The sequence below is a fragment of the Salvia hispanica genome, chromosome 4, assembly GCF_023119035.1.
Source record: "Salvia hispanica cultivar TCC Black 2014 chromosome 4, UniMelb_Shisp_WGS_1.0, whole genome shotgun sequence".
NCBI lineage: Eukaryota > Viridiplantae > Streptophyta > Magnoliopsida > Lamiales > Lamiaceae > Salvia > Salvia hispanica.
In genome coordinates, this window is record NC_062968.1 from 52,541,947 (window position 1) to 52,555,543 (window position 13,597).

Here is a 13,597-nt window from a genome sequence, read left to right on the forward strand (position 1 = left end):
TTCCTTTTTCTTTAATGGTGTTTTGTTGTCTTATCTGAGGTATTTAAAGAATTAAACCTATATGTTTTTTTTTTCTTGTTTTTTCTTTTATGTTTGCCACTCGCGGTCGCAAGTAGTGATTGGGAACAATTAGAGAGTACAATTGCATCCTCATTTTTTTAGTATTATTAAGTATTTATTATTGCAGCAAGTTATCTAATTATGTATTCCGAAAACTAATTAAAAGTCAATTTTTTTGCATAGTCGGTCCATTTAATTAAATTTTTTTATTTTGTTATTTGAGTTTTTGACTTTTGTTTTGCTACGCAAGTTAAACTCAATATATGAATATTTGAAAAGAAAATATAGTGAGACATTAATCAAGATAGTGTGAAAAGGAAAGAAACGATGTTGATTGATTATTTGTTTTCTATCTACTTAATTTCATGATGATTCGAACCTCATATTTATTGGAGGAGAAATGTCTTATTTACTAAGTTGTTATGTCACACCAACAAACTGAAAATTCTAGATACACCATAACTTGCAACTTTGGCTGCCCCTTACAAGGTGTTTGGGGGATTTGGTACTATCATATTTGAATGACTCAAAAAATTTCGGTTTGAATGACAACTGTTGAATACGCATGAAATAAAAAAAGGTGTTGATTCATCTTTATCAACTAAGTTACTACTCTCGAATTATGTTATGAGGTAAGAATCATATTTATGAGGAAAGCTCGATTCTTGAAAGTACTTTTGAGATGTATGGTGCAGGATTATCTGGAAATACAAAAATGTAAAACTATCATTAGTGATTCTCTCAAATATATTAGTACTATAATTTATAATCATATTTTATTCCGTAATAAAGAACACATAGATAAGTACCTCCTTTACTTTATTGATTTCTGAGTAACTTTCAACAAGCACTAGTATAAATATGTGATTGCTTTATATCTTTGAATGACTGCATGCTTTATGATATTGACCAACGAAATAATGATTAGAAGAATACATTTTGCGATCATCGAGGTAAATAGGGTTTATAATTTTACAGGCCTCGTAATGGCAATTGTAATCCTAATTACAAAACGATAACAATTTTGTACTCCATTGATATAATTACATTAGTTAAACTACATGCGTCAGTTTGTTGGTTGTTATTCAGTGAGTGTCATGTATTTCCACAATTCCACTTCATAACTGGCACATCCTCGTTTCTTTCCGTGTATATATATATGAGTGATTAAAAACTTTGTTCAATAATCGATTCATGAAAAATTTATTTGATGAGTACAGTCATATCTCTCGCAATTAAGGCACACAAGAAAAGAAACTTACTATTGTAACTTTTCAATTAAATTTATAATATGAATATCAATAAATTAAATACCGCTTGATAAAACAACCTTAAGAAATGATTACGCTTCTTTTACTATTCTTGTCTCCCTTAATCATTAAGTATGCGTATAGTGATACAACTGCTTGATAAGATTGCCGACTGCACATACACATCATATGTATTAGCTATATATTTGTGCTTGGAAGTAGAAGATGATAATTATTAGGAGAAGCAAAAACAAGAGAAGAAGCATCATGTTTTGGATAGTTTGATATTGAGATAGTAATGTTTTGAAAAAAAAAATCACAATCGGCAAAATACCATGTAGTGTGATACAACTACTTAATAAGATTGCCGACTGCACATATACATCTGATATATTAGCTATATATGCAATACTATATAAGTACTATCATATATTGATATAACTACTTGATGAGATCGCCGATTGCACATACATATCCGATATATTAGCTATATATGCAACTACATAAGTATAATACAGATAATCAAAATTTACATAAAACAGTACGTTTTATATAAGGCTAGTACTTCTTAAATCTATCACCAATGATATCATAATCCAAGAATTCACGATAGAATTGATTTGAAAAGAATGCACTATAGCAAAAAAAACTAGCAATCAAATTGATTCTACATCATGCATTTAGTGATATAACTACTTGATAAGATCGTCGCCTGCACATACACATCCAATATATTAGCTATATTTGCAATATACAAGAATAATGTAGATCAATATTTACCTAAATAGAGAGTAGTAGTACGTTTTATATAAGGCTAGTACTTATTGAATCGGTCAGCAATGATATCATAATCCAAGAATTGCGATAGTAATGTGTTGAAAAAACCGTACAATCGCCAAAAAACTACATAGCAATCAAATTGGTTCTACATCATGCAGTAGCGAAGCCACATATGGGCCAGGGGGGCCCATGGTCCTCCCATGAATTTTTCCGTTTAGTATTATTCATTATACATACATTTAAACTATTTATGTCAATAGCTTAGATGGTCTCAAGTTTTGTCTTCTCAAATCTAGCCCAGGGTTTCGACTCCCATCGTGTGGATGCTTCCTTTTTTTAAGTTCCATTTTATATTTATTGTTGTCTTTGTTTCATACTTTAAGTAATACATAGTACCAGTATAATTTAAAAATACAGAGTAACTATCTTTGTTATACAATAATAAAAATTAATTCTTTAGATTTGTAAATGTAAATATATGTATATTACTGTAGTAAACTCAATTTAAAGATCTATTCTATATTTTTATTTATTTGTTTATCATTTACATTGGTTTAATCTATGATGAAAATTAATTAGAAATTTTAAGCAAAATAATAGTATTATACTTCAATATTTTTCCCTTATTATCCATCTTTCTTTTGTTCGAGATAATTCTAACAATGACGACACCAAAAATAACCACAAACGTTAACAATAATTTGGGCCCCCTAATGCGAAAATCCTAGCTTCGCCACTGAGTATAAACCCAAATTCAAATCTAAACGGAAAATTCATTTTTCCAATGCATTTGATTTTAAATAAGAATGCATTTTTTTATACGTTGAATGCAGGCGTTTTATAGTAACAATATTTTTATTTTATATCACCTCCACTATTTATCTTGGAGCTATATTATAACTAATCTAGCAAGTTTAATTCTGTGGAATTGAAGTCATGAAATAATTTTTTTTAATGAGACATGTATGTAGAGATCTAATTCAGTGAAACAAATAATTTCCTAGCCCATTTTTTTCAAAGAATTATTAAGAGTTTATTGCATAAAAAATAGGAGGAAAAATGGAAAATTACGTTAAGTCGCGTACTCTATATGTAAGTTTGTAACTACCACAACTACCATGAAATACAAAAAAAATGGAAAAAATGAATATACTTACCTCCCAAAAACTGTGGCCCTCAATTCATATATACTGCGTACTAACTATCTAATTATGGACACAAAGTAAAAAAACATTAACCCTATTTTCCCTCCAATTTGGTCGGATTATCCATCAATTTATTTTGTATCATAATCCTCCATTGAATTCAAAAGACTGGATATCCAATCACGTGTCAGTTCAATAATAGGATGAAATCTTTTCCATTTCACAGCATGAAATTAAAAAGTGAGAAATATTGCGATTCGATAATTTGATCAAGGCTTAGAAGAAGATAGAGAAAGAGAGAGAATGGCATCATCATTCACAGGAACTCAGGACAAATGCAGTGCTTGCGACAAGACTGTTTATTTTGTGGATTTGTTGTCTGCTGATGGACAAACTTATCACAAATCATGCTTCAAATGCAGCCATTGCAAAGGCACTCTTGTGGTAATTAATTAGAGAAAAAAAGGATTATGGGTTTATTCAATGTGCATATGTTGTGATTATTTTTGTTAATATATTTACACAAATAGTTAATCATAATTTTGAATTTTTGATGGTAGATGAGCAACTACTCTTCCATGGATGGAGTTCTCTACTGCAAGACCCATTTTGAACAGCTTTTTAAGGAGTCTGGAAATTTTAGCAAGAATTTTCAACCAGGTGATAATTCAGTTTCTATATATATAGATATTGGATTGTCTATGGATTATATCCCTTTTTATTGATAATTTTCCCCTTTCTGTCTGTTGTAATGAATGTGAAACAGGAAAACATGAGAAGGACCTGGTAAGTACCTCAAAATGTTTGATTTTGTTATTCCATGTTCTGATTATATATTTATCAAATATTAGGTGTGTGATCAAATACTAACTAAGTTAGAGTAATAAGTATTAACTAATATCAATCTTGTATGTTAAAAATATCAACTGAAAGACATAAATTTATTAATCTACTTGTGTTGATAAGCTTATGTCTTTGTGTTGATATTTAAATTATATGTTGTATTAATATAATTATGTCTTTTGCTGATAATTTTAATTCACAGAATTGAAAGATACTATTAGTAACTTATTACTGTAAATTAGTTAGCAAAGTAACGCAACCCATATACTTTTATCCATATATAATGTTATAATCATGAACTACCATTCTATCATGCAATAGGAGTCTATTTTTTACCATTTCAATTCATTTTCACTCAAATTTATACTTAGAGTCGCTATAGTAATATTTGATGCTAACCCCAAATCGAAAATCATGAATAAGGATGTCATGAATTATATGTGACAATATGCAGACAAGGGCACCAAGCAAAATGTCTAGTATGTTCTGTGGGACCCAAGATAAATGCCCTGCATGCAGCAAAACTGTGTATCCACTCGAGAAGGTGATCTTAATTCCATTTGTAGGGCTTATTTAATTTCCCCTCTTTGGAAACCCTAATTTTTTTTGTTTTGTTTCATGGAAATGCAGATATCGCTGGAGGGAGAGTCGTTCCACAAATCGTGCTTCAAGTGCGCGCACGGCGGGTGCGCGCTGACGCACTCGTCCTACGCGGCTCTCGACGGGATCCTCTACTGCAAGCACCACTTCCACCAGCTCTTCATGGAGAAGGGAAACTACCAGCACGTGATCGAGGCTGGCAGGAAGAGCTCCGCCGAGAACGACGAAGAGCACCGCGCAGCAGCTGCGGCCGCCGCTGCAGCTGCTGACGCGGCAGCGGCGGAGGAAGGGGGTGAGGAGGAGGATGGAGGGGAGGCAAAGGCGGATCCAGATGAGGCCGAGGCCGAGGCTGAGGCTGAGGAGAAGGCTGAGGAGAAGGCTGAGGAGGAGAAGGCTGAGGAGGAGAAGGCGGAAGACTAGTTATAGAGATATGCTCTTCTCTCTTTTTTTGGTTGGTTAATTAATTAACTATACACCTAAGATTTTTTGGTTTAGGTTTTCAAGTTATGTTGTTTGATTTGTTGTAATTCGAATTAATTACACTCACTTTGTGTGGGGGATTTTCCAGGAATGTAATTGTGTATGTCTTATTCATAACGCAAATTCAATTCTATATATGTATCACTGTATTTTTATTTATTTTTATAATTTAGTGAGTGGTAAAATATATGTATCCAGTATCCCCCATACAACAAGAAACTCAGTTTTCATTTTAAAATAATACTAGTGGTATCTTTTTTTTTGTTAATTGATTAGGGTCCAATGAGCTTGTAGTTTGTATTACTCCATTATTCACTACGATTACGAGGAATATCGATATGTACACATTATACGTTAATAATTTAGCGAGAGTAGTAATAATATTGTGTTATACACTCGATTAATTTGAATCAAGAACTACTAGTTGAAATATGAGGGAGAGACAAAAACATAAGTAGTTCACGTATGTATTATAATTAAAGTGTAAACATTGCTATTTACCATTTCATCTCAAAGCTATAATATTGTGTCAAATATATTAAGTTGAGTCGTGCATTTTGTTTAGTAAACTATACATGACTACTCCATCCGTCTATAAAAAATAGTCTCATTTTATCATTTTGGATTGTGCAATAAAAAAACTCATTTATGAAAATGAAAAGTTTATATCTTCTCTACCTATCTTTTCTCCTCATCTTTTTTACTTTACCAATTTATCATTAAAATCCGTGTCATCCATAAATGAGACTATTTTTATGGATGAAGGAAATACTCCATCCGTCCCACTCAAGATGTCCAATTCTTGAGCGACAAGAGATTTTAGGAGTAATTGTTAGGCGGAGTAAATAGAGAGAAAAAGATAGTTGAATATTTTAATGAGGAGAGAAGAGAGAGAAATTTATTTACAAATATAGAAAATAGACATTTTGAATGAGATAAACTAAAAAGAAAGATGAATATCTTGAATAGGACAGAGGGAATAATATTTTCAAATAAGGTTTTTGAAGTTCTTTGCAATCTATCTATCATAGTACACTAGACTACTACTAGTAATTAGAGATGTCAATTGGGCTAACGGGCCAACTCACTTGAGTTGCCGGACTATTTGGATGCGCGCTATTCGGTTATGCATTTTTTGGGTCATAAATTTTCAGCCCTAACACTACCTCGCCGGGTTTTGGGCTAATCCACCGGGCTAATCGGGCCTAATAACTTTTGGAAATAATCTCTAGTATCAAAAATTTCATCTATAAAATAATTTTAAGTTTTAGATATTTTTTTATTCTTAGTTTTAGAATCATATAAAATGATAAATATATTAAGATTTTAAAGGGTTAGTTCTTAATTTTGTCTTAATCGATTTTGGCAGTGGCAGATGACGATGGAACAAAGAATCGAGGTGGAACTTGAAAATTGATAGTGTGAGATCGAGTGAAAAATTGTAGAATGAAGATTTAAGAAGAGTAATCATCGTGCTACATGAAATTAAAAAATATAAAAGAAAACCCCTAAAACTTAAAATTTTTTAACTAAAAGTTGCAACCCGTTCGGACAACCTGTTTAACCCGCCAATCCATTCGGGGTAACCCATTTCCGAATACGTTTTGTATTCGGATTACAAAATTACAGTCCTAACCCATAAATTTTAGAGGGCTATTCGGGTAATCCTAGTATAGTATAGTAATTTTATTTCTTGAACACATCTATTACTCCCAAGATTAAAATTTGGTGCTACGAATTAAAGACATGAAACGGCGCCGTTTTCTTCAAAATCTTCTTTCTTGACCTCTGTCAAAGGAACCTCAGAGACAGAGTACCCTACTCTTGCAATTTCCCGGTTAAATCACTTCTAAACCCTAATTCACACATTCATTCATTCATAAATCAAAGCAAAAGCAGGAGAGCAAGCATAGGGCTGAGATTCCGGCTCCAATTCCTCCGTCTCAAGATGGCATCCGCCGCCGCCACCTCCTCCACCGCCACTATGTTCGGATCCGCCGCCGCCTCAGATGGCTGCTCACGCCGAGTTTTCGTTACGACCACTGTCCAGGTGCGCGCCTCGCAGAGTTCTCCGGCCTTCCTTAGAACGAGTAGAGCTATCAAAACTTACGCCTCCTGCAGCAATTCGTCCGTTGTAAATGGTGAGCGCATGCTTTTCTGCTCATATTTGCTCAATTTTTGCGTATTGGTTAGTTTTTGAATTGGTTGTGCTCAATTACATCTGCGCCTGGATTGGAGTTTGCATATGGATGAGCTTTATGCATGTGTGTTGTGTTGTGTTCAGAAGTGATCGTGTGACCGATTTATGATCATTTATCGAATATTCCTTATGAAAAACTCTCGGCACTGAATTTTCTGGTTTCGTTGGGGGAGCATTTTTTGGCATATGAAGTTGTCAATTGGGGAGAGGGGTGCTGGTAAATAAAACAAAGTTGATAGCTTAATTTCTTCTTGGAGACTTGATGGTAAAGCCATAGCTTATTTGTGTTTCAGAACCTCAATTGGGGAGATGGCATATGAAGTTGTCAATTGGGGAGTATTCACTGCATTGCGTTTCTTCTTGTAACTGTAGTAGTTGTTTTTTTGAATGCATTCTTATTTCACATTGGATGGTATACAGCTGCATTGGTCACTGAGGCATCTGCTAAGGTTATTGATGGAAAAGCCACTGCGAAAGAGATCAGAGAGGAAATAGCTGCTGAAATATCAAAAATGAAGGAATCTAGCGGTGTTGTTCCTGGACTGGCTGTTATTCTTGTTGGAGAGAGGAAGGATTCTGCAACTTATGTACGGAACAAGAAAAAAGCGTGTGAAGCAGTTGGGATCAAGTCATACGAAGTACACTTAGCTGAAGATTGCTCAGAACAAGAAGTCCTTGAGCATATCTCAGCCTTCAATGATGATCCCGCAGTTAATGGTATCCTTGTTCAGTTGCCTCTACCTTCCGTAAGCCTCCAAATTTGAATAATTATGTTTACTGTGGAATTGTACTCTGATTTGCCTCATTAAATATGCAAATTGCTTACATAGAGTCATAGAGGGTTCATGTGTGTGTCTATTGGATAATAAACAACCGAGTTAGAGAATATATGATTGGTATAATAGCAACTAAGTACTCATTGAATTCTTCTAGTGGATTTGGCTCAGATGAATTAGTGATGTTTAGTGATGTTCCTGATGGCACGTGCAATTCAGTAAGCTTATTTGACACCCCTTTCGTATGAGTGAATGAAGTATAACCTCAGCAACCATTTCCTCCGATTGCTCTATATGTAGAAGAGTTTATAAATTTTCTTCATTATTGCCTCCTGATTATGAAATATCACTATACTAATGATCTCTTGTGTCTTCTGCCAGCATATGAATGAGCAAAATATCTTGAATGCTGTCTGCATTGAGAAAGATGTTGATGGATTTAGCCCACTGAATATTGGCCGCCTGGCTATGAGAGATAGAGAACCACTATTTGTTCCGTGTACGCCCAAAGGATGCATAGAGTTGTTGCATAGATATGGTGTTCCAATCAAGGGAAAGAGGGCCGTTGTAATAGGCAGGAGTAATATTGTTGGAATGCCAGCTGCTCTTCTCTTGCAAGTAACATGATACTCTACTCAGAACCTGAAAAAAACTACCTTACCACCAAATCGATGAAACTTGACTTCACTCTAATGTTTTCTTGCTCTGCAGAGAGAAGATGCCACTGTTACAGTTGTCCACTCAAGAACAAAGAATCCTGAGGCTATCACTAGAGAAGCAGACATTGTAATCACTGCGGTGGGACAGCCAAACATGGTCAGAGGTAGCTGGATCAAGCCTGGTGCTGTTGTCATCGATGTTGGAATCAATCCAGTCGAGGTTTGCCTTCATTTCATGGAATCCCTTTCCTCGTTGCCACCTAGTTTTTCCTAGCGTTCTAAATTCATGTTTTTTTGCACAACAGGACACGAGCTGCAGTCGTGGATATCGGCTCGTTGGAGACGTATGTTATGAGGAGGCTAGCAAGATTGCTTCAGCCATCACTCCGGTTCCTGGGGGAGTTGGGCCTATGACCATAGCAATGCTTCTCTCCAACACTCTTTCTGCAGCTAAGCGAGCTTACAATTTGGAATGACATTGTCTCAGCTATGGAGAATAAGGAGCAAAATTTTGGGTTGAACTTTACCTCGCTTTAGTATTTCCTCTTAAATTGAAAGATGTAATGCTGCTTATTTAGTAGTAATGCGTTTTCCGTGTTCCAAATTATCGCATTTCTTCGAACTGAATTTGGAAAGGCAAGTGAAGATTATAGGCTACTGAATCAGATCTCTGCAGAAGCAAAGTGGCTGCCTGACAAGCGCCTTCCGATGACACGTGAAAAGCCCGTGCTGACATGAAGACTCAGATCGCCTCCATTGTGTATGATTATAACAGTTTTACCAAATTACATACAGATTGATTCATCTTCCTTTACAAAACGTCCCATATTAATCGACTCATTTCCTTTTTTATGGGGGAAAAATTAAGTCTCTTCTCTCTTGTAGTACTTTATTTTCATCCAATTTAACTAACTAAACATCTTTTCTTAATCCGGGACGAAAGGGGTAAAACTTTTTTTTGTTTACAATGATTGTCGGAACATCTATATCATCGAATAGCATAACACAATAAATTGGAAACCTCTCCTATACTTCAGATGGAAATATCAACTCAAATCCATTTATTCATGTAGCTTCCCATAGAAGGAATAAATAGTGTAAAATAAGCGTTTAGCAATTATATGAAATAAATCACAAAGACAATGCTTCCCATCGATGGAAGAAGCTTCCTGACGGCCCTCCATCGGGCAGCAACGCCATCTTCACCGGAGCTTCAGCAGCTTCGACTTCACTCAGTGGGCCGCGATTGAATGTAATATCCGTCCTAGCGAAACCGGGACACACAGAATTGATGAGGAACCCTGGCTGCTGTTGAGCTGCAAGCCAAGTATAAGCATTGAGAGCTGCTTTCGACACTTTGTAGGCTGCAAGGTGAGGAGGCCATTGCTTCTCTTCTACTTTATTCTCTTTCAAATCGTTGATGAATTCTTGCACAACTTCCTCTACTCTCTCTTCACTCAATTCCTCTTTGTTGCTCAACACCCCTTTTGCCCATTCGTTCGGCTGATACTGAAGCAGATGAATATCATCGTGTCATGATAAGGATCCATATATTTTATGATCCATCACCCAAGAATTTACCCTTTGATGTCTGACCTAAGCTATTTTTGTGATGCTATTTTCAATTTCCCAACACAAAACAAAAGATAATAAAAGATCCAACCAACAAAAATTGAATCTAAACAAGAATTGATGGAAGATTAGGAATGGAAAGCATGTGTATAATGATGAGATAAAAGAGTTATGACCATAGGACCTTGACCAAAAGAATGGAAACAACCCTAGGCAACTTTCAATAGCTCTATCACCCCTTGGCTTCACTACTCAATGGATACACCCCACTGATGCATACCTCTACTTGAATCAATCTATGAAATTGAGACAAACAACCTTCAAGGAAGGAATTGGATATATTCCTCAAAGAGGAAAAACTCACTAGGGAGATAACTTCATCACAATCTTATCTTGAATGAAAAATGACACCAAAAAGTATTTATACTAAGGGTCCAAAATGTGGAAAAATGCCCTCAAAAACTAAGTCTCGGGTGAATTGCAGGGTGCAAAACACCCGCCCGGGTGTTCTCTCTGGACTCCCTCGCCAGTTCTGCGCGACTTCTGTAAAACCGTCATAACTCTCTCATTCGGACTCCGATTGAGATGTGCAAGATACCCTCGCGAAGCTGTTTCCAAGACGAAGACGATGGTAGTAGTTTTATAGCTTTCGGATATCATCTCGATAGGACGGTTTCTGGTTGAATCCAGCTGTAGTTGAAATCCTTGACGCACGGCTTCATTGATCGTATCATGTCAATTATGTAATACTAATACAATATCATTGTTTCATATGCAATCAGGAAAAACTGTGTGTACGGAATATTCAATCTTATATGAGTAATGATAAGTCATATATCTGGATTAGAACACTCACTCTATCCATATACTAATATACATATAATGTTGTCATCAGTCAGAAACAGTTACTACTTACGAAGTCATGAGAAGAATATTACCATTGAACACCCTAAAGTGGAGGAGACATTAACAATTCTTGGTGAATTAGAGAGTTGCAGAAGAGGAATGAAGGCTTTTGTCACTCTCTTTGCACCATATTAGTTTGTGGCAATGCATTCTTCTGCTCCCTTCAATGTCTCCACAAGCTTTCCCTCTGCTTTCGGATGGAACGGCTCCTCCGCCTGCATATTGAAATGAAATAGTAAATCACCATGCAAGTTTTACTAAAATAACACCACCACAAAGACATTCTTTTTGTAAGTATAACTAACCTTCCCACCAGCAAAGAAAAAGGAGATGTCAGCCTCAACATATTCTTCAAGAACTGAAACATCACCAACAACATCCACCCCAAGAACTCCTGCATTATTCACCTGCACATCACCAATATAATTAGATCAAGAATATTAAAAATGATCATAATATTATTTGGTACCAAAATGTCGAGCCTTCCGAATCTTGATTTGATGAACTCGAAAACAGCAGCAACGCTAGCAGGATCAGCAACATCGAGCTGATGAAAAACCACATTATTCCTTTGTTTGCTCCTGTGATCAATGCATACCTTTGTTTTGCTGCATCTGCCATTCTTTTTTCCCTTTTGTTTTTCTGTTTGAAATGAGACTTTGCAAGAGCAAGACCTTTATAGTAGAGTGCAATACGCCACTACATGGCATGTCTTATTCTCCATCCTTTAGAAATACACAAAGTCAGAAGTTTAGATCGCAACACCACACCATAAGAGTATTTTTTTTTTCGTAGACAAAATTATTTTAGTCCCCATACTTTTCTCTCATTTTTATTTAATTTGATTTAGTTTGATTTGATTTGATTTATTTTAGTTAGGATATCTTTTTAGGAGTAGTATATTATAAATATATGTGACATACTTGGATTTTACATGGTTTTAGAGTGTGGTTATGTGTGAATTTGGTCATATTTTGTCTATTATTGGACATGTTTATATCTACTTCTCTATTATGTTGGTATGTTAACCATTTTGTTAAGAATGTGTAGAAAAGACACAAAATATGTGGATGTGCAGCAGCCTTGGTTTGAGACAATATTTACTGGAGATTTTGAAGTCCAATCAGCCCCTAATGCATATCAATCTCTTTATCTTCGAAAGAGCTTCGTGTGGGTATCTCGCACACCTCAATCGGAGTTCGGTAGAAGAAGTTATGGCCGTTACAAGAACACTGCGCTGTCCAGAAACTTTCACCCGGCCGGGTACACCGATTCTGCGCGAAAAGGGTCAGAAAGTGGTCGAAAATGACCACCCGGCGGGTGAATTTTGCTCTTTATAATTCCACCCGGCCGGGTACGCTATTTTGGCGTATTCTCTTGCCAAAAACGCGATTTTTGATGGGAGATTAAAGGGAAAACGCCTAGGGTTCATATCATTCAACACTTACCGCCTCCAACACTCACACACACCCCCAAGAACACTTGGAGAGAGAGAATTGAAGATTGAAGACTTCCAATCGGAAGATTGAAGTTGTCATTCCATATATTCATTCTCACACGAGTATCTTAATCTTTTCTCCATGTATTTCATAGAATCTTTTGTTTCAAACATGGTTTTTGTGAAGAACATGAGTAGCTAAACATTACTTGGAGAATTCTTGGTGAAGATGCACTAATTTCATAGTTTTTATCCAATTAATTTCGTTCTTACCTTGCTCTTGTAGTTATTTGATTATTCTTGGGTTTATTCCTTTCAATTGCTTGATCACCACTTTATTGTGTAGGATTAATTAGATAAATCGGGAGATGAAATAATTAATCTGGAAATAAGAATAATTCACACCTTATGATAAAACTTGGGAGAGTTGAGGTTTTGAGTGAGGTCTTTGACCTAATCGAACTTTTGGGAGTTAGGGGTTTTAGGATTAGAATGAGACTTCAATCCTAACACCTAATCTGCAGGTTTCTCACATCGGGAGGGGGTTTAATCTATAATTGAGGTCGACTTAGTAACTCTAGAGACACCAAAAGGTAAGGCAATTTGATTGGATAAGAGCTTGGAATTGTGCATCGGATCCTTGAATTCTACAATTTTCTCCATATATCTTTTCACTCTGTGTTTACTTGCTTTTATTTATTTATTTGTTCATTATATGTTTTTCGTAGTGTTAGAACAAAACCAAACCTTTCTCGATTCTCTAGATAGTAGTCAACATTTGTTCGTGGTAGTTAAGTTGATACAAATTAGTCTCTGTGGGATACGATACTCTTACTTGCTAATTGCTACACTAGCCCCGTACACTTGCGGGTATCAATTGTGTTAAAA

The 13,597-nt window shown here is 35.6% G+C and overlaps 2 protein-coding genes and 1 pseudogene across 4 annotated transcripts; 2 read left to right on the forward strand and 1 right to left on the reverse strand.

Moving 5' to 3' along the window:
- The first annotated feature begins 3,491 nt into the window (after positions 1-3,491).
- LOC125224501 (LIM domain-containing protein PLIM2b-like) lies at positions 3,492-5,293 on the forward strand. The gene is made up of 5 exons (XM_048127909.1): positions 3,492-3,679; positions 3,796-3,895; positions 4,002-4,021; positions 4,533-4,622; positions 4,709-5,293. Exons 1-5 carry the CDS (start codon positions 3,539-3,541, stop codon positions 5,096-5,098), a joined length of 741 nt encoding a protein of 246 aa, XP_047983866.1. The 5' UTR covers positions 3,492-3,538; the 3' UTR covers positions 5,099-5,293.
- Positions 5,294-6,955: 1,662 nt separating this feature from the next.
- Positions 6,956-9,607, forward strand: LOC125217908 (bifunctional protein FolD 4, chloroplastic-like). Of its 3 annotated transcripts, none has more exons than XM_048119478.1 (6): positions 6,956-7,299; positions 7,652-7,690; positions 7,779-8,104; positions 8,516-8,752; positions 8,846-9,013; positions 9,099-9,607. In XM_048119478.1, exons 1-6 carry the CDS (start codon positions 7,107-7,109, stop codon positions 9,267-9,269), a joined length of 1,134 nt encoding a protein of 377 aa, XP_047975435.1. In that variant the 5' UTR covers positions 6,956-7,106; the 3' UTR covers positions 9,270-9,607. The 3 variants fall into 3 exon arrangements, with proteins under 3 accessions (XP_047975435.1, XP_047975437.1, XP_047975438.1); XM_048119481.1 differs by lacking the exon at positions 6,956-7,299 and adding an exon at positions 7,530-7,575; XM_048119480.1 differs by lacking the exon at positions 7,652-7,690 and having other exon boundaries at positions 6,958-7,299.
- A 242-nt stretch (positions 9,608-9,849) lies between these two features.
- Positions 9,850-11,892, reverse strand: LOC125185332 (annotated as a pseudogene).
- Between the last annotated feature and the right edge of the window lie 1,705 nt (positions 11,893-13,597).